This window comes from Teleopsis dalmanni, chromosome 1 (assembly GCF_002237135.1).
Source record: "Teleopsis dalmanni isolate 2A chromosome 1, ASM223713v2, whole genome shotgun sequence".
Lineage (NCBI taxonomy): Eukaryota > Metazoa > Arthropoda > Insecta > Diptera > Diopsidae > Teleopsis > Teleopsis dalmanni.
The window spans coordinates 212,750,623-212,774,859 of NC_051846.1; the positions used below are offsets into that span (position 1 = coordinate 212,750,623).

General features: G+C 30.0%; 1 protein-coding gene across 2 annotated transcripts in view; it reads right to left on the bottom strand.

Annotated features, from left to right (window-relative positions):
* Positions 1–24,237, bottom strand: part of LOC119671816 (netrin-A) — a 91,242-nt gene that overhangs the window by 18,115 nt on the left and 48,890 nt on the right. For both annotated transcript variants that reach the window (XM_038082613.1, XM_038082614.1), the window contains exon 2: positions 10,150–10,338. In XM_038082613.1, the coding sequence (XP_037938541.1) occupies positions 10,150–10,338 (189 nt within the window). The remainder of the gene's footprint in view (positions 1–10,149; positions 10,339–24,237) is intronic.

Genomic DNA, 24,237 nt, shown 5'->3' on the forward strand with positions numbered 1-24,237 from the left:
ATGGGCCAGCATTGCCAGTGTGAAGCAAAGAAAGTGTGTCGTGTGTCGTGTGCTGCGTGTACAAATTCACGATTTAAATTAATTTAACTTAAATTTTAATTAATTGAATTATGTGTGCAATTTCATTAGAGTTTCGGAAAAGTGCAAGAATATTAGTTTGATGGTAAGTTGTAGTGCCATTTTTGTTGCAAGCTGACTTAATATACATAATTTATTGTGAGAGCAAGTTGCCTTGTCCCCTCTGCTGGCACAATACCAGTAGTACAATTTTCTTGTAACGTCACTGTTGTCAGTGTTGGTAAACCAAGAAAAGTAATAGAAAATCCGTTTAAAATGCGCACTGATATTTCAAGCCAACTCACGCATTTGAAGGAAGGAAGACAAATGTTGCAACGCTTTGTGGTGAGCTTACCACCCTCGACAGAACCACATGTGCATTTCTACTAAGCATTCTTAACGAATGGAGATGAAGATGAAAATGTTTTTAATATGCTGGAACCATGTGGCAATGGTGTCGTGTAGCATATTTAACATCATTAGTTTTGTGCGCTATGTCAGTGTAAATTTTCATAAATCCTTTTTGATATATGAACGTCCCGAATGCTTGCGAAGTGTGTAGATTTGTGTAGAGTTGTGTGTAGTGTGTGTTTTCCTTCGAAGAAGCTAAGAATTCTTATTGAATTTATTTGCATTTAATGTAAAGATTTTATAAATTTATGTAGTGTGTCTAATATGTAATTGAAATATAAGATTTAACCTTTTCAAAGCTTGAAAATGCTTATTGGGTCCGTTGGACTAAGCAAATTATTATTGTAGATATTGCCATATATCATCTACTGAGCTTAATGGCAGTGACTTTTAACGTAGCTTTAGCTAAATCACTTTTACATCCGGTATTTGCTTTTCGATATGCCTTGGGCTTCAAATTTGTTGATGCAGAAAATTGTTTATCCTGGAGATTTAAGGTTTTTTCGCAGCCTTGCGTTTTCATTTATAATTTGTTTAACTATTTCTCGATTTGATACAAAAATATAGCTATTTTTTTTTGTCATTTATTTGATATACTTGGATTTTTTTTAGCCGAATAATTTATTTCGCAACACTTTCTACTCTGTTTTGCAGGATTTATGCGGATAACATGTGGAAATTAATAATCAATTTATAAATCTAGCTTCTAGTTTATGGTGTAAGTTTAAGTAATTGAGACTTTAAATATTATTTCTTTGGTTTAAAGAAAGTTGTTGAAGGACTGATATATTTGAGATAAGGTAGTCACAAGTACAAAACCAAACCGAAACCGTATAAAGTTAATGGCAATGATTAGTAGTTTAAAACCACAAAACAGTGCAAAAATTATATTAAATGCTTGAGAAACAATGTTTGATTAAATTTTTAAAATATTTATTAAGTAAAATCCATTGAACTATACAATAATTTTGCCATGCGGCCCAACTAGATTAATTATGAAAATTGCTTTTACGGTCAATTTTGATAATGCAATCGGATTACTTTTATCTTCAAGTTCAGTTTTAGTTGGCATGAAATAAATTTATTCACTACCTTCTGTATTCATATTTATTTTCATTCTTTGAAAGAATCTTAATTCAACTCGTCTTTCTTAGTATATTGTGCTGTACGCAGAAGTTCTGATATAAAAATTGTGTGTGTTGACAGATGCTTTCCAAACCATACAATCCAAGTATCCATACAACAAGAGCACTGATGTTTCATTTCACCTTAAATTTACATTTTAATAATAGCAAAAAGAACAACAGTAAGAGTAGCAGCAACAGCAGCAGCAACAACAATAACAACAGCAAATAAAATAATTCTCAAAGTTAAACAGGATAAGGAATTTGTTGTGTTGTTCCAAAAGTTTTGAACAAAATTGTGTTTTAATAGATTTTGCCGACAAAGTCATTTGCAGCTCAACATGACTTCAGTTGGCTGCTGCTCATTTTCAAGTTTTACTGGCAACACAACAACAATGACAACACAAGCAACATCAACATCAACATCAACAGCAATAGTAACAGCAAAGTTGGAAGGAGAGCGCTAAGAGTACCCACAGCATCATCTCAACTGCACCATCAACGGGCACATCAAGAGGAATCAACGTCGTTTGAATTGCCATTCCCGCTCTGGCATTGGGATGCACAAAGGCGATACTTTAAGTTGAAGTCAAATAAAGATTGTTTGCAGCTGCAGTGTTTGTTGTGGCTGCTGCTGTCAGTGTTGTAAGTAAATTGCAACTTATTAATACATTTGTATGCGATATTATTTCGGATAGATTGAGATTGAAAACTTTTGACTAATGACATGCAATGCTTTGACAGCAATGAATACTTCTCAGCTCCTTTTTCTTAAAGAAGAGCAAAGTTTTCCTCAATCATCTTTATTTGCCTTTATTGAATCGAATCAATATTTGCACAACTGCACTTGCTTCCAGCAACGCATTAGGCAACTGTTGGCGTTCCGAAACTGATTCTTGAGATGTTTCCAGTGCGGAAGTTGCTGTGTTCAAGGTGTTGCTGATAAGTTAAAGCAGCGTTAAGTGAAATTATTGACAGCAATAAATCGCATTTAATTTTTATAATTCGCAGATTGAAGATTTTATCTGTTTTATTTTTAACGCGATTTATTACGTCGATTATCGCAACAGGCGTTGCAGCTGTCCCGCTTGATTATTGCAGCGGTAAACGTTTAGCGATTTGTTACTTTGTGTGGTCTTTGTTTGGCTGATTTATTGGACTTAGCCTTAATTGGCATTTAATTTATAATTTCGATATGAACGATATGAATTTTAAATTTGTTGCTTTTAAGTTGCTTAGATGAAAGCTGCCAGATTTACAAATTGTAAATTATTTCATTGGAAATTTAATGACGCACCGCTAATCATTTTTATTTAATTCGGAAAAGTGCAAGATAAATTAATTTCAGTATTTATTTATTTAATGATCATATGGGAATGCATTTTCATATATGGAAAACTTATAAATTTGGATGAGTAGTTAAATAAACACAATATGCTCAATTACTTAAAAAACTATATTTAATTAGGATATTAAGTATGGAATCATAGCCTGCTGGTAGGCCTTTATAAGAAATCATTAAATCTAATTGAAAATAAGAGCAAAGGCTTCTTCTGGGCGGACACATGGATACTTTGGAACGTTTTTAATGCATATTATTGGGACATTGATTCTTGCTACTAGTATTTGCAGTCTATTTAAATTACACTCTGCTTTGCGGTATAAGCTTAGATTGCTAGGTTAAGCTCTCTAGTGAAAGTACATAGTTTAACGTTGAGCCCATTTCTAAAGAATTCTTAATTATCATAATTATAAATAAGAAAAAACTTTATTAAGTTGTTTAGATGACTTGGAATTTTGTAATATATTTTAGAAGAGTTTACTTTGAAATTTGAGATTCGGTAACACCAAAGTAAAATTTGTATGAATCTCAGTCTAAAATGTTTAAGTACTAACATCATACAAGGCATTGTTACTAGTAATACTGTTACAATGATGATTGCGTGGATTGTTGTTGATGTTATTTTATGTCGAGTAGTTGTCTCGCCGGCAAACTAAGTCTGCGAACTAAGGGATTAGGTTATGAATAATGGAGGGTTCTAAAAAGTGGATTTTGCAGCTCCAGAGATGAATATTATTGTATTACTGGGGATATATTTCTTATTAATTTCTTATTTTGATTGCTGTGTAAATTTTATAAATGATATATTAAATTGAATATTGATGCACAATGTTCATTGGAATTAATTAAAAAGTTCATTTAAATAAATATTATTCTTTTCGAATCTCATTTCAACTATAATCTCCATAATCACTGATCATCATTAACATGGAATGGCTATCTCTCACTGATGAAATCGCATGTGAAAAATAGATTCACGTATAATGATCTATTTTCAAGAAATTTGTTAATGAAATTGATGGACAGATCTCAGACATTTAAATCTTTAAAATTATGTGCTGAAGTAAATAATAATTAGTTTATTTTTATAATTTATTACAGATTACGAAAAAATGCATAGCACTGAAGAGTTAAATATCTTTTCTCGAATCCCATAAAGTGCTGACATGCAAGCAGGCACATGAAAATTGACTGACATGCGAACTAATAATCGACGTGGTCATGAGATATGAGTATAAAAAAATGGACTGACGTGCATATGGAAATTGAGTACAGATATATTTAAATGATATGTAAAATTTAAATTTAACAAGAATTCATTGTTCTAAATGTTTAATTTTTGACCAATTTTAATGAGTTGTGAATAACAAGCGAGTTTAATTCAAAACTATATATATCTATTTTTAGCTTCTACTATAGACAGATATAAAAAATTCTTTGTATTTTATAGAAAATATGTTGAAAATCAGTTCTTCTATTAATAAAGAATGAAGATCAGTAAGAAAATGCAATGCGACCCTTAATTATTGGATTCCATTTATTATAAAAATTATGTCCAAAACTATCTATCTATGTTATGTAGTATAACCTAATTATTAGTTAATTAGTATCTAATGCATTACAATATAATTTTAAACAATATAATATGCAATATAAATATAAATTTAAATAAAAGAATTGATAAACTTTATTAAATTCTAATTTGGGCTAACCACGCTCATGTATATATAACTCTATACATTAATAGAGTAATGTGTATATATATCTCTTATAAAACGTTGACATAATACATTTTGCTGTGCCCGTTTTTACATTTGATTATCCATTGGTCCCAACTTATTGAATCATTCCCTGTATTACAATAAAGTATACTAAACTTTTATGCTTAAAAATCATTCAGTTGGCTAACTTTAACCCATCATTTAGAGTCAACTATAGTTTTTAGAATATAGTTTGTTGAACTATAGAATATCGGTATTCAAAATATATTAAAGGTCTTTAAGAAAACTGTACAAAATTTTCTACATAAGTTTTTTTTTCGTATATAGTATATGACTTATGTTTATTTTAAGGCCCTGAATTATAATAGTAATAAAAATGGAACAAGGTTAAAGTTCTGATATAAAGAAACATATGTATTTACAAAACTGTCAGAAAACTACGCATTATTAACAAATATTTTTGTGAACAATTGAACAAATGATTTAATCATATATAAACAAAAGTTCGTAATCATCCCCGATAGAGATGTGAATGCAACCAGTCAATAAACATTCATCTAGCATGGGCCCTTCATCTTAAAGTTGGTTAAATCCGCCGCTCTCCAAATCACACCAGACTTACTTTGTTGTAGTCAAAAAAAGTTGGGTTAAGGCGACATCACCATGCTTGGAAACACTAACATTGCCTAAAACAATATTATCTTCAAGCACACCAACCAGAGGACCACGCAAGCGATTAAAATCAGTCTGTAGGAATCACATAATTAAATTTAAATCGATTGAGACGATGTGAGGTGACTTACCTTGAAAGCTGCGGAAACACGCATGAGTAAAGTCGAGAATGGGACCGGGTGCTTCTTCTTCTTTAAATATTTTATGCAATAATGATTTAATTCTTCTACTGATATGCACATGATGGTAGAAAAATATATAATGTAAAATCAAATCGAAAAAATTCACTTTAATTAGGCAAAAAGTGATTTCTTCAATTTTTATTCACCAGAAAAATTTTGTAAGTTGTCGAACGATATGAAAAATAAATATGAAAATATAAAATTTAAAATACATAAGTTATTACTATGAAATGATTTTTAAACAATTCATGGCATACTATGGTATAAATAAACTGTTTTGAAAGTAAGGTTATGTTCTACATATAAATCTTGTTTTATCTGTTTTGGTACACGTGATATCACTATGTAATAATAATGTAAGACTATATTTTATTTAACACAATAAAGAGCCACAGGGATTTTCAGACTTGTTCTTTTTGTCATAGGATATGGAACTTCTGTTTTCAAAGTCTATAGAGCCAATCATTATTCATTTTAATTTCATTAGTGTGAACACAACATCTTACTTCGCTAAAGTTTGATTTACTTTACATTAACTTTTTGAAATACTTGAATATTGAAGATGTGATAGAAATCGAAGTCGAAAATATTTAATAACAATCAATAGTGCCAAGGTTTATAATTATATAGATTGTTGGGTTTGTTATAGTATCTTTATTTTAAGAGAAATTCTGTTTTTATAATAAGAAATATTTATTATCAATTCGTTGGTTGATTGCAGTGGTAGGCTATTTGATAATGTACATGAATTAGTGATTTTTCGCTGTTTTGCTACCACATTCCTCGTAAGAACTCTTAATATAGAAGAGTAGGTACGAAATCAATTCCCTCGAATTTAGTTAATTTAATTGGTCACTCGTCTATTTGTCTAAAAAGCTATTTCTTCTGGACGCCCAACCCGGACTTTCACAGAGAAAATGTAATGGTTAAGTGGTTAATTTTTCCTGCGCCTTTCTACAATTTTTGCAATGAGAATTCTGAGAAACGCGCATTTTCTCTGCGTGGGTTTCTATCCATCAATGACCAAAAAGAACTGCAGTAAGCCTTGCAGTTCTGAGACTTACGCGGTCTCTTTTCATGAGTTTCGAGGATCTAATTTTGTTATAGGTGGACCATGTTAACTTGGAAGTTATAAGTAGTTCTCCTAATGGTCTCTAGAGTAATATAAACCGGTACTACCAGGAACACATCCAGGAAAGCAACAAAGTGTGCTAAACTGTTAGCTTCTCATTCCCTTTAATGTTCATATTTCCAGGAACCCAGTAATTTCAATTCTTAAATAGTGACGTAAATGCTTGCAGGGGCACTCTTGATTAATTTAGATCAAGCCATTAATACATCATTAAAATTTATATTATTTTCAAGAATTTTATTACGCATTTAAAAAAGTCCAGAGATATTTTATAATTTAGTAAAAGAAATGAAAACAAACATCCAGTAAAAGTGAAAAGGTAATAAAGCAAATCCAATAATTAGGCCAACCGAAAACTGTATTACTTGAATCATACCAGAAGATTGTGTTCCATGATTTATGTCATACAAAAGAAAGAAATCTTTGTTCTTCGTCCTGTAATGAATCACAATTATTGTTCTTACCTTCTAAAAAAAAATTCAAAACTTCTGTTGCGCCCATAAATCTGAGCAAATTGCAAAAGTTTCGGTATTCATAAGTCCTGAAATTATTGCGTTCACAGTTGTGCATACTTAATTTAATGCAAAGTTCAAAAACTTATCGAATTTTAATTAATTTCATGCGAAAAGTTAACAAAATCTCCGAAATTTTGTTAATTTCTTTCGCTTTGTCAGTTAACAAAAAACCGCAAAGCAGTTTAAGCCCAGCTGAACTCGGCTTAAGTGTATTAAACTTAATTTTATTTGAGCTCAAATGTATCTTTTACTGCAGCTGCTAAACGAAACGCATTTGCTTATTGGCTTTATGTGGACCTTTAGCGATTATTGGTCTTAATTTTTAAGATACATAAAATTTATAACTTTTGCTTGCCACGCATATAATTTTGTAAGCAAATCTTATATTTAATATTATCAATAATATTTTTATTGGTAATAAAAGGGAAACTTTGTAGGAGTGTCGAAATGTAGCGGCAATAAAAATCACCGATTTAAAACCTTGTTTCTCAAACAATCGCTTTATAGATTAAACACTTGACATTGAGGTTCATTACAGATAAATATGATATTAAATTTTAATAATTATTGAAAAAGTACAATACTTAAGTTGTTGACTGATATACTGATTTACAATGTCTGCATTTTTCAGTTAATTTTTTTATTCATTTTATTAACAAAATATCTGAAATATCACTGCATTTCAACAATAGAAGCATAATACTTATATATAATCATTTCTGATTACTATGCATACCGTGACGTAAAAGAGTTTAATTTAAAATAAAATATTTTTAGATTTTACAAAACAATTGTATGTAGTCCGATAAAAGCTATGTATGAATTAGTATTTAATTAAGAGATATTGCCGTTGAGAAAAAATTTGAAAATATCAATGATGAAGGTGGGCCTTTGGAGAGGCTCCCAAAGTTTCATTAACACAATGTTTTATTTGTACTGCAACTAAATAACTAATTGTACAACGAATGCTTAACAGTAACTTACTATATATAAAGCTATACTTCCAGCCCTACTTTTACATTAAAGTCACCCATTATAGGTGTCGTCATGTGCGCCTATAAGGCTGCACAACATGTTTATATAAACCGATAAGCTGAATTGACTCAAAGAAACTTGTATAATAATGCTTCATTGTTGTTGGAGAGATCCAATGTTACAGTTGTTCTATTTTCTGAATAGCACAGATTTCATTAGGCTATGGTTTTGTCTTGAAAATTATAAGAAACTTTTTCTTAGGCGTGATCCGCAACAAGGGTCTCTGATAGAAAAGTGGTTTGTGGTCAAAACATGTTGGTACTGTCGGATTACATAAGGTGATTGCCGGGCTAAGGAGATGTTGCATCCGTTCAACTTTGGAGGAAGAACGGAACTGAGTTTCGTCTTAACAAGATGGGTCTGAAACGATAGCACATCATCTCTGTTTGAAAGCAGGTGAGACCTTTAGTAATATTGACTGTGACTTTACTTTACTCTGGGCTAGGTTAAGAGTTCACACATCCCTGTCCGAAGTTAGGATGTCCTCAAGAGCTGACATTTTAGCTTTCATTCCAAATATGGCGTATCTTCTGTTTAGTTCGGATCAGTAATAGTACATTTCCACTGCTGACTTAGTAAGCTTGACTTACTGAGTAAATATAGTAACACAAGGAATCAATGATGGTCGAAGTGTGCCGCTCTTTGGCAGCCAGTAGCGTGTTTATTTTCTATTCTTCCATTCTTTTAAGATTATTTTCTAAATTTAATTTTGTAGACACAAGTCTATATACTGTGCCTTGTATAAATTGATATTCTCTATTATATGAAGTCAAAATGACTGATTGTAGTGGGGCAAATTCGCACAAACTCATTAATTTATAATTTCCAATAATTTGCAGAAAATAAAAATCACCTTTGAGCTTTGCCAATGTGCATTGTTCCAATATTCTTGGTATTTATTTTTTGTAGAATTTATTTTCGTTGTGTTTACACTATCCGCAGGATTTATTATTTTAAGTTTGCCTGAGTGCGTTTGTTTGTGTAGTTAACAGCTCGTAGATGTATCTTAAGTTGGATAAATTTAATTAATGTGAGTAATTTTTGTTTTTGTTTTTTTTTATTTTTTACACTTTTCTCGATGTATACAAACTTACTAGATTTTATATGTTGATTTCCTTGTGAAGTGTTAAAAGCATTTCAAAGATTTACTTTGCCTCATTTTTAAAATGAACTCATTTGAGTTTCTTTTTCGAATTTCAATTATAAACAATTAAAACAAGATTTCTAAAATTATATGTTTTAAACTGTTTGTGTTTCATTTGAAAAATGAAAATAGTACTTGGAAAGTTTTTTATTGGAAGTGGGAAATTTGTTAAAAATTTAAATGGAAACATCCAAAGATGTATCCAAAGATTTCTTCTCATTTATTGCTGACATTTAGATAAATGAATAAATTAATTTTGCATTAATAAAAGTATATTAAGAAGTTGAGTAATACAGAAACTAGTTTCTAAATTATTTATATTAATATGTTTATAGATACATATAAATTTGAGTTTTTATTTTTATTTCTATTCCCTATGGGCGACATCGCGTTGCATTTCAAATATTTGTTTTTAAAAATCATTTTCATGAATATGCAAAATATGCTAATTTCCGATATCAAAGCGCCTCTAAATTAAAATAAACAACTCAATCAAATGGAAATGCTGTTAATATGCAACGAATTGCATTAAATATTTGTTTTAAAAAATTTATAAATATTTTTATGAGCAATTTAAATTAGCACCAACTTAATTAAAATCAACTTGACAAATGATACGAATCACTTGCAATTAGCATTTTAGTAATGATTTGATTTTAAACATTTCGATGGAAAAAATTTGTCAATTTGTAAATTTGTAAACTTCGGGTTTTATTTACTTGTATATTAATTAACAGATAAATTAATAAAATCAAAAATTATTCCGCCATTTACTTATCTCTAATAGATCAATAGGTATTCTCAATTTACTTACATTTACAAACACGCCTATGATTCAATGGTTTCGTGGGATCACGATAATATCCTTCCTTGCAGTAATCGCAATAACGACCAGCAGTGTTGTGACGGCAGTTCTGACAAACTCCACCGGAAACACGGCCTGACTTCTTAAAGAGTTCCATATTGAAGCGACATTGGCGAGCGTGATTATTGCAGTTGCAAACTGAAAATGAAAAAAAAAATATACAGTTATTTTGATATTGAAATAAAAATTGTATTATATCATACTGTAAAGGCAAATATTTACAAGGGATAGTAGATAATATCACTTGTACAGTAGTATAGACTTTCTTACATATATATAAATGCAGAAAATTATTATTATTTTAAAACACAAAAGAGAAGTTTTCTGGTAGCAGCCTACTACCATCGCATCATCTTTACTCATGTATTTAGGATGGGATGTATAAATGGGATTTCGTTCACATGAGGGTTCTATGCCATATTTCCTTATTTTTAAATTTAAAAATCAAAATGATTTTTAGTAAAATATTGGTTAATGGGTTGTCTATCGATAGTGTTTCTAGTAATCTTAAGATTACATAGGGTGTACGCCTTATTCTTCATCGTTGCTATTGGAGTTACGACAAAAGATTAACCCCATTAGTTATTTCTACGATAAAAGTCTCTTTCATGGACTTCTATTAGAAATCATTCATTATTATTTCTAGGAATGTAGATACAGAAACTCAACTTCTGCACATTTGGTTGGATCATCTTTTATTCCAATTGGATCAGATGATCTTGTTGTTATTGGAGATGTTTTCTTCTTTTTATCCGGCAAGGGTTTTTCAGGTGTATTTCTTGTTTATTAGTTACTTTAGTTATATCTCTAGTCGTTTTTAGTAACACCAATTTTTTGGCCGTATTATTTGCAAGATTTTTTTTGCATCCTAAGAAACGTAATTAATTTTAATCATTATCATATCATATTAATATGCATTATAATGTAGTTTCCTAAACGCCTATGTCTGCAAACATTTTTCATTTTACTTAAAAACTTTCCTGACGTCTTAAATAACTTTATAAAATCCCTTTTAAAATGCAAATATTTCAATTCTACTAATAACTTTCCAATAAACCTTTCTCGCCCATATAACCTAGAAGTTACGTTCGCAACGTCCTTTAAACATGTCGATACGTTATTTACTGTTATTGCGGCGCGTTCCTGTCCCCGTTCCAGTTTCCGGTTTAAACGCAACCGTTTTGTTAATTTCCCCTGGGAGCATTGCGAAATGCCATCGATAAATGTTACTACAAATTCGTTTTTTATGTTCTCATCGTTTTTATTTATTTATTTTTGGATTTGTTCACATCTTTTCATACTCGCTAATTTATTTATTTTTGAATTTTGTTAGCGCACCAGAAGATAACAGAAAAAGTATCTTAAGTCTGCTGCTTAGATTGTAGACTGAGAGTCTTAGCAGCGTCTTCAAACAGAAATATGTAAATTAATTTTGTAGACATATTTTTGGAAATATTTATTTATGCTTAATTAAAATGAGATTAATTGGTTTTAGTATGAATTAAGTGCTGTTTTTAGGTTCATAAATATTTAAATACGATATTTTGTTTTTGGATTTGCTACTTCGTAATGTGATAATTTGGCCCTGAGTGGCTTTTAGTAAAAATCTGTTAAAATATTCGATATTCTGTCAGTTGCTATTTGTTGAGTAATTTACAATTCTTGATGATTTATTTTTTTGCCACTTTTGTATATTGTTTGTTGACTTAAGTATTCTTTAATAGTTTTTCATTCTTTTCAAAATTCATAATTGCAAATTGTTTAGACATTCATCATTGGGAGCAGACCCAGAAGCAGCAACGTTAAATGCCTCCTTTTATTCTGTTTCTGGCTAATGTGGCCGCAGCCGATGGTTCTGTCATTTTGTGGTGAGTTTGTTTACATTCACGGTTAGTGGCAGTGATGTCAGTTTTGACATTGACATTAGCACTATTTTTTGTTTAAAATCATTAGTACGACTAAATCCGAATGCGATAATCTGTTATTGCTAATATCTCTTAATTGCCTAATGTCTTAGAGAAATATTAAAAGAAATACATTTAGTCATTTCGAAAATGATTGAACATCTGTTTGTGAGGTAATAAATTTGGATTCGACTATGAAGATTTCATATTTTTAATTTTTCATATATAAATATTAAATATTTATAATTGTAATTAATTTGATAAGTTTTACATTTGAGTTTTTTAAATTTTAGAAAAGATTGTTGATTATAAGAAAACCAACCTGAATCGATCTACTTAAAGTTTGGGCTCCAGAAAAAGTAAAAGACTTTCCTTTAATTTTAAGATATAACTCATTCCGAACTGTTTTCGAAAAGTCATGATAAATACGCTGAAACTAAATAAGCTGTAACATATATTTCATTCCGATTACAAGAATATCGTAGATAAATCCAACGCGGATTTACGTACCTTTAGAATACATTTGGAGTATATCAATATTTTATATAATTAATTTTATTTATATAAACAGTTGTTGAATTTTTCCTATATAGAATAATCTATTACATGATTATTACAAGATGGTTAGGATTGACAATATGCAAACATGTTACTTACACAGTTGACTTTCACAAATGTGTGTCATTCTTGGCAGCGTTACTCAACGCGATCACAGGCTCCGAAGAACAGAGCCTTCTGTGAATGCTTCCTCAATACTATTGGTAATTGTCTAAGCTTTAGATTATACAGCAATACTGTCTTATGACAAGAGTCTCACAAATTGTGATTGATTAAGCAGCAGCCTTAACTGCACCCATGAGAACATCCTCATAATCCCTCTACACCTTATCTTAAAGTAACGTCATTATATAAAATATAATCTCTGACGAAAGTGAATTACAAATTTACACTAACAAAAATTTTACACTAGTTGTTTTTGGTTAACTATATTGAATCTGTTTTATTAAAGATGTATTTTCTTGATTTATACAATATTGTTAGCATGAAAATTATTGAATCACTTCGACACCTTTCCATTACTTTAAGTACTGATTTTTCTCCTTTTAGAGTTAAGGCAATACCAACCTTAAGCAGGTGTCTGACCAAAAGTGCTAAATACAATATTTGCGCTAACGTCTGCTAGAAATTTCAGTAGCTTGAATCAATATTGACCTGAGCAATTAAATCTTTTAGAGCCACTAACAGCGAAAAAGCGATGATAAGTACTATTTTTCAGGAAGGAACGTGTAATTTATTCTAAGACAGCAGTTAAAGCGAGATACGCACATTAGACACACTAAACACAATTAGTAAGCCAGCTTACTCAAGGCAGACAAAGTGTCTGAGAAGAGCCCATAAATCTCGAACAAACGTAGTTTGAAGTATGAGTACAAACTAAAGCCAAACGAACTATTAATTTTGTATCTATAAATCTTTATTAATGTCTGAATTTAAATATGAATGAGGCATTATCACAGAATTAATTAAGTGGCTTAACGTATCTTTGTTCGCCTGAGTTATTAGTGTGTAGAGTAACAAATTGAATGTATCAAATGAAAATAAATAATTAATAAATTAATGAAGAATCACAAAAGAATTGTAACCTCATAAATACAAAGATGTAATTTAATACATCAATATATTATTTTATTTAAATATACATCCATTTGTATAGATATATAAATATATGCAAAAATGTGTTTATTTAATAAATTTTATCTTTACGCCAATAACAATATCTTACGTATCTAAATTACTCAATATCAATTAAAAATTATTAAATGTCTTGAGAAATATGAAAAAAGGAATTTATTTTAAATAAATTTTGGCAAAAATTCTTTTTATTATACAAAATCGTCTGCAGTGATATCGATTTTTCGATTATGACTTTATTTAAAAGCCCTCATCTCTACAGTTTTTTAATGTATTATACAGTCATGATTAATGTACTCCTGGATCGAATGTTGACATAAACACTCTAAATATGAGAGTAACGTATTTGTGCTTGGGAAGAGGAAAAAGGTATGAATTTAATTAAAATGTCAGCTACAAGTGACCCCATAATGTCTAGTTGGGTTGAGATCTGAGTGACCAATAAAAAGTCAAAAAGCATTTTGATTAATGTTCATTGAAGGTAGCAGACTTAACCCTTTTGTACTTTTTATGTGCATTGTAATTGATAATAGGTTAGCAAATTAACTTCAATATGTACTCGCATAAGAAGTTAAATATTCAATTTTGATTTTCGATAGATACACGTTGACCTGTAGTTTAGTAGAAGCTCTAAAGCCATTGTAAGAGACATTGACAAATTGCTAGAATAATATTTAAAAAAATGTTTTTATAAACACTAAAAAAATAAGAACACTAAGCGATTTTTGTTCCATATGTTTCACTTTTCGAAAATCGTCTGCGGTTTTAGCCCAATTTCACAGCACCCGCATTTTCCGGTAACTGCTTTTGGTTTTACGCACTCCTGCCGCTTTGGGTTTCACGTTTATTCTTCGTATGATTGATTGCATATGTGCCGGCCGCATCCACTGAAGTGGGAAAAATGTATAAAAATGATTATAAATGGCACGCGAGTCTCCAAAAAAAGAAATAATTCAACTTAAATTAATTTTAATATGAGAACGCTAAAAAATGCTATAAAACATAGTTTGAATAATAGTCTTAGTAAGATTAATTGTGAGAGAAAGTTCTGAAAGGGAAAGTGCAGTGCACCAGAATAGAAAAAAAATAATAGCTGGAAATAAATCAGCAGTCAAAGAGTTGTTCTTCGGTGGCTTCGGGGTTTTTCTTTGTGTGGAAAATTTTTTTCCCTGATGATGGTTTTAAAAAACCGAAACGTCGGAAATAAATATTAAATAAGTAAAATAATAAGAAAAATTTTTTATTAAAAAACCAAATTACAAAATCTGACTGATAGCCCAACACTCATTTATAATATAACAAATAATAACCTTAAGATGGTCATGTCGTGAGAATGGATGAAGATGATCCAGCGAAAAAGGTGTTTGAAGCAGTAGTTGACGAAAGAAGACGTAGAGGTAGACTGTGTCTACGGTGAAGTGATCAAGTTGAGGGAACACTAACTGGACTTGATGTACGAGACTGGAGGAGGCGCCCACGCAGCAAAGGTGCTTGGAGATATGCTGCGTCAGGCCGAAACTCGCTAACGGGTTATTACCTCCAAATAAGTAAGTTAGTAAGTAACAACCTTAAGATTCTAAACAAAAATAAAATAAGGTAATAATTTAATATTAGTGGCTCTATAAAATAGTACACATATTTATATCCCAACTGAAAAATAAAGTCAGAGTATACTAATGTTACGGCTTCAAAATAAATTTTGGCAGGGTACGTATTGATTGAAATAGGCGGTATTTTCAAAAAGATGACTGATAATGGGTATTCGAAACTGTTGTATGGTCTGCCAAAAATTTAATTAATTAAAAACAATATATTTTGTTATTATAATTAATAGTTGTTCGAAGACCTCAGTATATTGTTTAATTTTTCCAAAGGTAGTTTGGTTTTATGCTTACTAACTATAGATTTTGCAGGTTTACTAGTTGTTAAGTTCATAAACCTTTTTACGACAGTCGTCTCGGATAAAAGTCAAACCATTTAAGTGGTTTTATATGAAGTTTTCTTTTCCAACGAGTGCAATAAAAATATCAAAATGCAATTAAACGTCTATTTAAACCAGAGTCAATTTTTTTAAAAGTTAATTTCTGTGTCATTTCTCAAATTGTAGATGTGTGAGTGTGCTAAATATAAACTATCTAAAATAAAATAAAAACTACATAATTAACCTTATAAGATATAAAGATATCTTATCTAAACTCAACTACGAAGTTATAAATCTCAACCATTGCCATTAACTGACATCATCAGTTTCTCTTGCTTTTCATATTGAACTCCAAAAGCTGCTCTAGGCTGCATCGGCAGCATCACAGACAAGTATCGCAACAACATTTAATTTCCTAAAAGCGACACATGCAACATTAAATTGCTGTACCGGCATTGCTGGCAATTATGGAAACGTTCCAAAACACAGATTTGTAAAATATATTTCAATTTAATTACCATCGCATGTTTGCTACTAATTTCTGCTAAGTATTCCCACATTTCTTAAAAAATATTTCGTGCTACCCTTGATTTTGACAATGGGTTTGGAAAAAATCAGATATTTAACTATTTTTTATTTAAATTATTTATTAATTTATTATTTTATTATAGGCGTCGCTTGTAAGTCTCATTAGGGATACGAGTATGTGGCATGAAAGCAAACAGTGAAAGTGATTAATTATTTCGATTTTTTTTATTAAATAATAAATTTTTAACTATCGAAATAACTATAAAAAAGATAAGAGTTCACTTCCTAAGATCAATGTTTAAATTAATAGCCAGAAAATAATATAAATAATATATGAAATACCTTTGTTTTATTTGTTTTATCTTATAGGAAAACAAAATAGTAATTTTATTTTTATAAAAGATTAATCAAACAAAATCTGTCTATCTTAATAGTGCTTCAAACATATTCTAAACTAGGATATAAATTTTTTATTCTCGCAAAATTTTTCATTCAAAATTAAACCTCTCGGTTTAATTAAGTCTTCGCTTAAAGTTCATGGCTATTATTTTATGTAAATGTTCTGTTTAGTGGATGTTGAATTTAAGTTTTTAATCTTCGTTGCTTTAAATAATTTTTCTCAATGTAACTGTAACTGTTAACCGCAGTCGCACTGACCATCAATTGTTGCCTTAAAGATACAAGACGATTGATTTAAGTCCCCTCAGCAACAAAGTTGATATAAATCAAAGTTGACGTCACAATTAAAATGTAATTAGCATAAAAATAAATTTTACCGCAAAACCGAGTTTTAAGTGTTTTAGCAGTTTATGGAGTTGTGACCAACATCAAAGCCTCATCCAAATTGAAATTTAATTGAGTCATTAAGTTCGCCCCTTGATAGTTGCCGGAATTTTTTGACTATTTAAAGCGTTTTTTCCATTTAAACAGTTTCAACAGTTTAAGTATTTTTTTTTTAAATGCGAAGTTGGATGGTTTGAATGCAATGAAATCTATGTTCAATATTTCTTTTTTTTTAAATGGAAATAAATATTCATAAATACTGAATCATTGGAATTGTATTTAAATATATTGACAGTTCATTCCGCTTCAGTGTACCATGTTTCATTAAATTGATTTGTGTCCTCGAGCCATACAAATTCGTCTGGACATAAAATTTTGCAAGTTGATGTCGGCTTAATGCATTTATCACGTCTGGAACAAAAAATGATTATAAATTGAAGAGCTGGGGTAGGTAACAAATAGATAGGGCCTTTAAATACAACATTGTCAAATTGCAAACTACTTTGCAATATAACTCTATTAAATTCGTTGGGAAGCACAATGGTAACAACTCTCGGAAAGTAAGATTAACAAAGTAAAATTTTTAATTGCGATTAATTGTATTTTTAGTGAAACTTATTATATATTTTGGAAATATACCAAATACTTTCTTGCTTCATTTACAAGATTTTCTTTTTAACGGAAATATTTTCATATTTATTGTTGCAATTTGTCAAGAATTCACGCGCGGCTCAGTCATTGACAGGCGAGCACAACTTGGCTAATTAAATGCATTTGTCGATTTGAACAGTTCGGGAAAGAAAAATAGCACAGAAAATAAATGGGTGAAGAAGTTTCGTCAACGGAAAAATATTCAAAAAAAAAAAAAAACGCGTTCCAAATAAGTTGCAATCAACGCTGAATTAAAGCGGCAACATGTCGCAAACAACAAACTCGTGACGTGCAGCTGCAACATTTCATGATTAAAGACTCAAGTGAAAATAAAAATACACGTCAAAAAATATTTCTCTTTTAAAATAAACAAAAAAATTTCGAAAATTAAGATTTGCAGCTCCGCTATTTTGCTGATTTTGTCCTAACAAAATTGAAGACAGATGGGTTCTTTGGAACTACGTCCAGTATTAACAACTGTTCTTAACGCATTAAATTAAGATAAATATCTGATTATTGATTAAAGTTTTCTAAAAGTAAAATAATTTTATTTTTATGCTTTCATTCACTTCTGCTAATTCACCTCTACGGTTATTTATGTAAGGATATTTTTTATAAAATTAAATCGTAACAATAACTTTGAGTTGTAAAAATTGGTTTCGCACGGATCCGCATTCTTTTTACGTCGCTCCACCTCCGACTGCTATTCTATGACTTAAGAAAGGATTTGAGAAAGACTAACATTTTAGATTTCTATATGCGATAAAGAACTTTTCTATATGTTAAAGAACTTTTTATCTTGTTAAAGCCCGCCCTATATTAAATTCTAGGTATTACTTAGGGAACTATTAATGTGTATCCAAGGGTGGATTCCAACTATCATAAAATATCTATTGATTTTAAATAGTCGTTTTATTAATCTATTAATATTAAAATAATCAGAAGTGAATAATCAGAAGTATTACAGAAGTGAATACATTCGTAATATTGAAAATATTACGGGATAAAATAAAGAATATTGTATGATAGGTTAGGTTAGGTTATACCGGTGATCCCTAGTGGATCCACTTAGGCCTATTGGCCCATTGTGATGCCGTATATAAATACTAAAAGAAAGTAAAAGAAACCTCAGGGTTTAAAACCACCAAGAATCTTTTGCGAAGCATAAAATGCTATTTAAAGCCCGATCCTGTAACTGGTCCAGGTCCTCAAGGAAGGGGGCCCCTAGAGTACTAAATCACCGACGTGTATGATTGTATGATATATATGATGAAAAAAAATTTTGTTTTTTTAAAATCATAATTCCAACACCAACGCTGCTGAATTTTCTTAATAGTTTTAAAAATTTTATATAAAAATATAAATACAACATAAATAAAAAATAAATTGTATTTAAAAATAATAAAATTGTTGTTATTTAGTTGCTGCCTTGTAATCTTCAGCACTTTTTCTTTAAATCCCATCTAATTTTTTTTCTGAAAATAGGCCACTTCATGGCGCAATGATTTAAAATAATTGTCAAAAATTTCTTGATGTCTTCTTTATATTTTTTAATGTCGGAAATGTTTAAAATAAAGTTTGTGCGATAAGTGAGTAATACTTTCGGTGTCTGAGTAATCAGAAACATAGTATACAACATAATAATGATAATCATATGTATATAAACGATAAGTAATAGATTCAGAAGTACATCATTAGATAATTGTAGATGATAAAAAATTAAAAAAAAATATATTCCATAGAAGTGAAGTCAATATATGCTACAGAAATTAGTATATAAAAATATTTGAATATCGATAATAATTGACAACCATCGATAGCATTCATAAATGTGTGCAGTAATCGATAGCTATCGATAATGATTAACAATAATCAATAGTTATCAACAAATTTTGATAAATATCGGAAACTCTTACTAACATACTGACAGTTCTGTTAGCAAGTATTTGCGATAACATGTGTATATACTAATGACTAATAGTCATTTTAGGACTTTCTAATATAAGAAGTATTGAAAGTCTCGTTTGAAGTTAAATAAGTTTTTTTTCTTAAAAACAGATGAAGGATTATCAACAAAGTTAAATATTTATATGTTTATAAGCAAATATGCATAAGAATTGAAATAAATAGAAGTAAATATTTATCTTTATTAAATATTTTTATTGATCTATTTATTTTATCATCAACGCTACAGAAAACTTTAATAAAATGATTGTTTATATAGTTAAATAATCACATTATTGCAATTCAAAGAATTCAATAAAAACCAATTTATTGCAAATATCTTTGCAAAAAGAATTCTGAAAATTTTTAATCTTTTTCCGATAAAAATATCAAAAAATTTATAAAGTGAACATCAAGTGAAAAATGCAAAAACTAAACGCAAATATTTAAAATTGCTTAGATTAATTTGTTGATATTAGCAGCAATTCCGATGTCATTTCAGCTATTAGAAATTATGGCCAAGAGCAATTGTCGCTGCTAACGTTGCCGTTGCAGTTGCCGTTGCCATTGCTACTGCCAATTGCATGTTTCAATGTTTGTGTTGCTTGCGCTAAGTTAGCAATGCCACAGATGCTGCTGTTTTTGTTGTTGCTGTAGTTGCTGTAGTTGCTGTAGTTGCTACTCTCACTGTGGCCATTGTCGTTGTTCTTGGTGTTGTTGTTGTTATTGATGATATTACTAGTTGCATTGCAGACTAATTTAATTAAAAATAAAATTAAAAGTGTTTGCTTTTGCGCTTTGCTTTAGTTGCTATCTTTTAGATATGCTTAAGTGGCAACAGCAGCAATGCATTGCAGCAATGTGTTGTATTTGCTTAAGCAACGTAGTTAATATTGGTAGATTCCCGATGCTCTTGGTGTTGCTGTGGCAATATTGTCGTTTTGGTTGTTGGCTGCTGTACTCATGTTCATCAACTTGTCAATATGACTAAATATGTGGAGTGTTTCTAGTTGAGTTGTTGCTGTTGATTTTGTTGCTGTTATTGCTGTTATTGCAGTTGCTTCATGTTGCTAGTAGCGACAAATGGAATTGCATCAATTCAATTTTTCATATCGACAGCAGAAAAGCATGCAGTTAAATTCCTTGTTTGGATTTTACAAATTGAATTGAGTTTGTGTTTCGACATAATTGCTCGGATGTTGTTGTGCCACAAGTTGTCGGTGAAGTAATTAATAAAGTTTTTTGTATCATCCGTAAAGCCAGACAAATTATATGGTAAGCTAAGTGCATTTTGTTTTATCAATTTCTAACGTCTGTATATTAAACTCTCCTCAGGTGCATTGATGTATCTCAATCCGCACTTAATATCGAACAAATTGTTGTTGTATGTCCGATTTATGATCAGTAAATTATACAACAATGTCACACATTTCATTTTACATCGATTTCATATCTCATATGCATTTTTCTTCAATAAAAAATCAATATAATTTTTATTAGCATTGGTTTTAGTTGTTAGTTGTCGCATAAGCGATTCTTTTGATTGGTGATGTGATTTTGTCGAAATTTTCACTGCGGGCGGGCTTTGTTATGTACAATATTTATGCACATCTTGCATGTTTTTCATTCAGTTTTATTACAAATTTTAATTTGGCCATTTAAACATTTTAACCAACACATTCCGCACGGAGTTAACACAAATCTCTGATTTTAGTACTGCCAATTTGAAATTTCTTCTAATACCGCATCTCGTCCCGCGTCTGGGTTGTCAAAGAAATTTCTTGTTCGCCAGCTCTGAGGTGTCAACGACGGTCTTGTTAACATGCTAAATGCTTGGGTGTAAATTATTTATGACTTTATATTCATTTTATGGCTTTTAAAGAGTCTGTTTTGCATTTTTATGCATGTTTTTAAATTTGTGTTTAATATTTGAGATATTTCATGTTTTTATTCAGCAAGTTATCTATGAGTTTTATTAAATATTTAACAATATTATCTATAAAAAATTTTTGTTTTACATTTGCCTGGGTAGGGCAAACAGCATTTTTGAAATTTTGACAAATATTTATGCATATAGAACCCTTTTTTGTAATTATCACCAAACTGAAAATAATTGTCACGATATTTAATACATAAACTTAACAGTTAAACAGTTAAAAAAGATAGTTAATATAAGATAATATAGTAATGTTGCTATATTATATATATGTTCATCACATATACATACATACATATATGAACACACATACATATGTATAACTTACTGCAGCAGTAAATATTTAACAATGTTAATAAGAAATAATTAAATTTGATGAAAATAAATGTTAACATTATTGAGCATTTCAAACCAATTTGAATAACAATAACAAAAACAATAAAAAGTGAATATAAAATTGGTAAAAAGAAAAAGTGAAAAATAATCAAAAAATAACACAAAAGTACCTTTCATTTCCAAAACTTAATAGCAAAAACAAACAAAAAGAGAAGTGGGGAAAAAGAAACAATGCAACACAAAACTCAAATCAACCATTTCATGTATTTTATGTACGAGTGTATGCGTATGCTAAAGATGCTTAATAACAACAACTGGAAAGGGTATGCCCAGCAATGTTACTGCAAAAACAAATATCTCATATAAAAAATTGTTTATGCATTTTTCTAATTAAGATTTGGAACGGTACACAAAAGTAAAAACAACATCAGTTATAACAACAGCGCATACAAATTCAGTAAATTAAATAGAAATTATAAGATAATATAAAATCAACAAAGCGTATGGTAACACACATGCACACATATGCCACATAAGCCGCATATGATTACGACCAATGAAAACCAGAGAAGCCAATAACACCAACAACAACAAAGCTGTAGTGCAGCTAACACAGTAGTTAAAAACGTGGATAGACTGCTGCGGCTGTGGGTGAAGAAGGCATTTATTGTTTGACTGGTTGCAGTTTCTGAAGTATACCTACTTTATTCTTAATTATTGTTTTGATTTGTTTGTTGTTGTTGTTATTACCAAATTGAATATTCAAATTGGAAAACATTCTATGGCAATGTTTTCTACTGTTGTTGTTGTTAATATTGGTATTACTGAGTGTTGCCTGTGCTCAAGTGCTTTTTTTTGCTAATAATTTTCAAACAGTTTCTAGACTGTTTTGTCATTTTTTGTGTTGTTGATGGGTCAAATAAGCCACATGGCCCTTTTTCAAGTTATTTTTAGTTTATGTGAGAATCTATTGCTTCCCTGTTATCAATTTGTTTACTTAACAGCGCCTCTGTACAGTTCAAGGTGCATAAATGTTGGTCTACAAAATGCTTATGCATCTTGCAATTGTTACACTTTTATGGGTTGCATATTGTGCGTAGTATTTGCTGTTGTTGTTGTTGGGTTTAGTTTGGTTTGTTGTGTTTTGTAGTGTTGTGTTGAGTCTTGCGTTTGAGTAATGATAGTGTTAATAACTCTTTTGTGGTTTTGAAGTATGTGTGTAAAGCGCATAAATTCCAATTATTATTGCTCGCAGTACATTAAATAATATGGATTTATGTGTGCAACAATTTAGTGCTGCACCGTGTTAGGTAATATGAGAAGATTTATTTACATAGTAGAACAAATAGTTTGAGAATAGTATATTTAGTTTACTATGATAAATGCTGACAGTGAAGAAGACATCAAGGATACTATAGATTGCACATGCAATCAAGTCTTATAATATTAAAAAATTTTATGCAGAAGATTTTTTAAGACATTTTCTAGCCCAACGACACTTTTATTTGCTAGTTAGTATAAACCTGCTGTTACACGGTGTCAACGAATTAAAATTAGACCATCAAAATTCGGTATTTTTTAAACCAGTGTTTAGCACAGTTTACGCGAAATTAAAAAAACATAAGAAGGTTGATAATGTCTGTGCCCAAAATTGGGAGGTTCCTATAAGTCGATTGGGCTCAATATACATTCAAAGTGTATCTCAAAAACCATATTTAGGAGAAATTTCATTTTAATATCTTCACTGATTCAGAAATTAACGAATATTGATCGTCTAATATTAATTTTGCGACACTCTACGGCGTTGTTATTTGCTATTTATTAATTGTAGAACTGTTCTTACTACTCTAGAGGTAGCAGGAAGAAGTATAAGAAGCAGCAATGCAAATGCAAAAACAATGTTTAAAAGAATGCAATAAATTTGCATTAACAACGATGCTGCCTTTTGTACTACAGAAGTTTCTCCTGTAGTAAAATTTAAAATTCATTCAAATCTATAATTTGAAATTGCAAAAAATATTATTTGAAACTGATATTATACGAGTATAAAATATTTATTGATTTGTTACACAACAATTTGTGTTGGGTATACCAATAAGAAAGTAAGTTTAGTAACTAATGTGAACATTTTCAATGTCAGATATTAAAGGCTTTTAAAATTTTACTATTTGTTAAAAAAGTTACACATTAATCTAATCAATGAAATAAAATTTCTTTTTATTGAAATTTACATATTTTTTCTTAAATTAACTTGTTATCAATTATGCTACAAAGAGCCAGACTACAGTTTCACGTTATCTTAACGCATGACAAGATCGGTCTTCATGGGAGTAAGAAGTTAT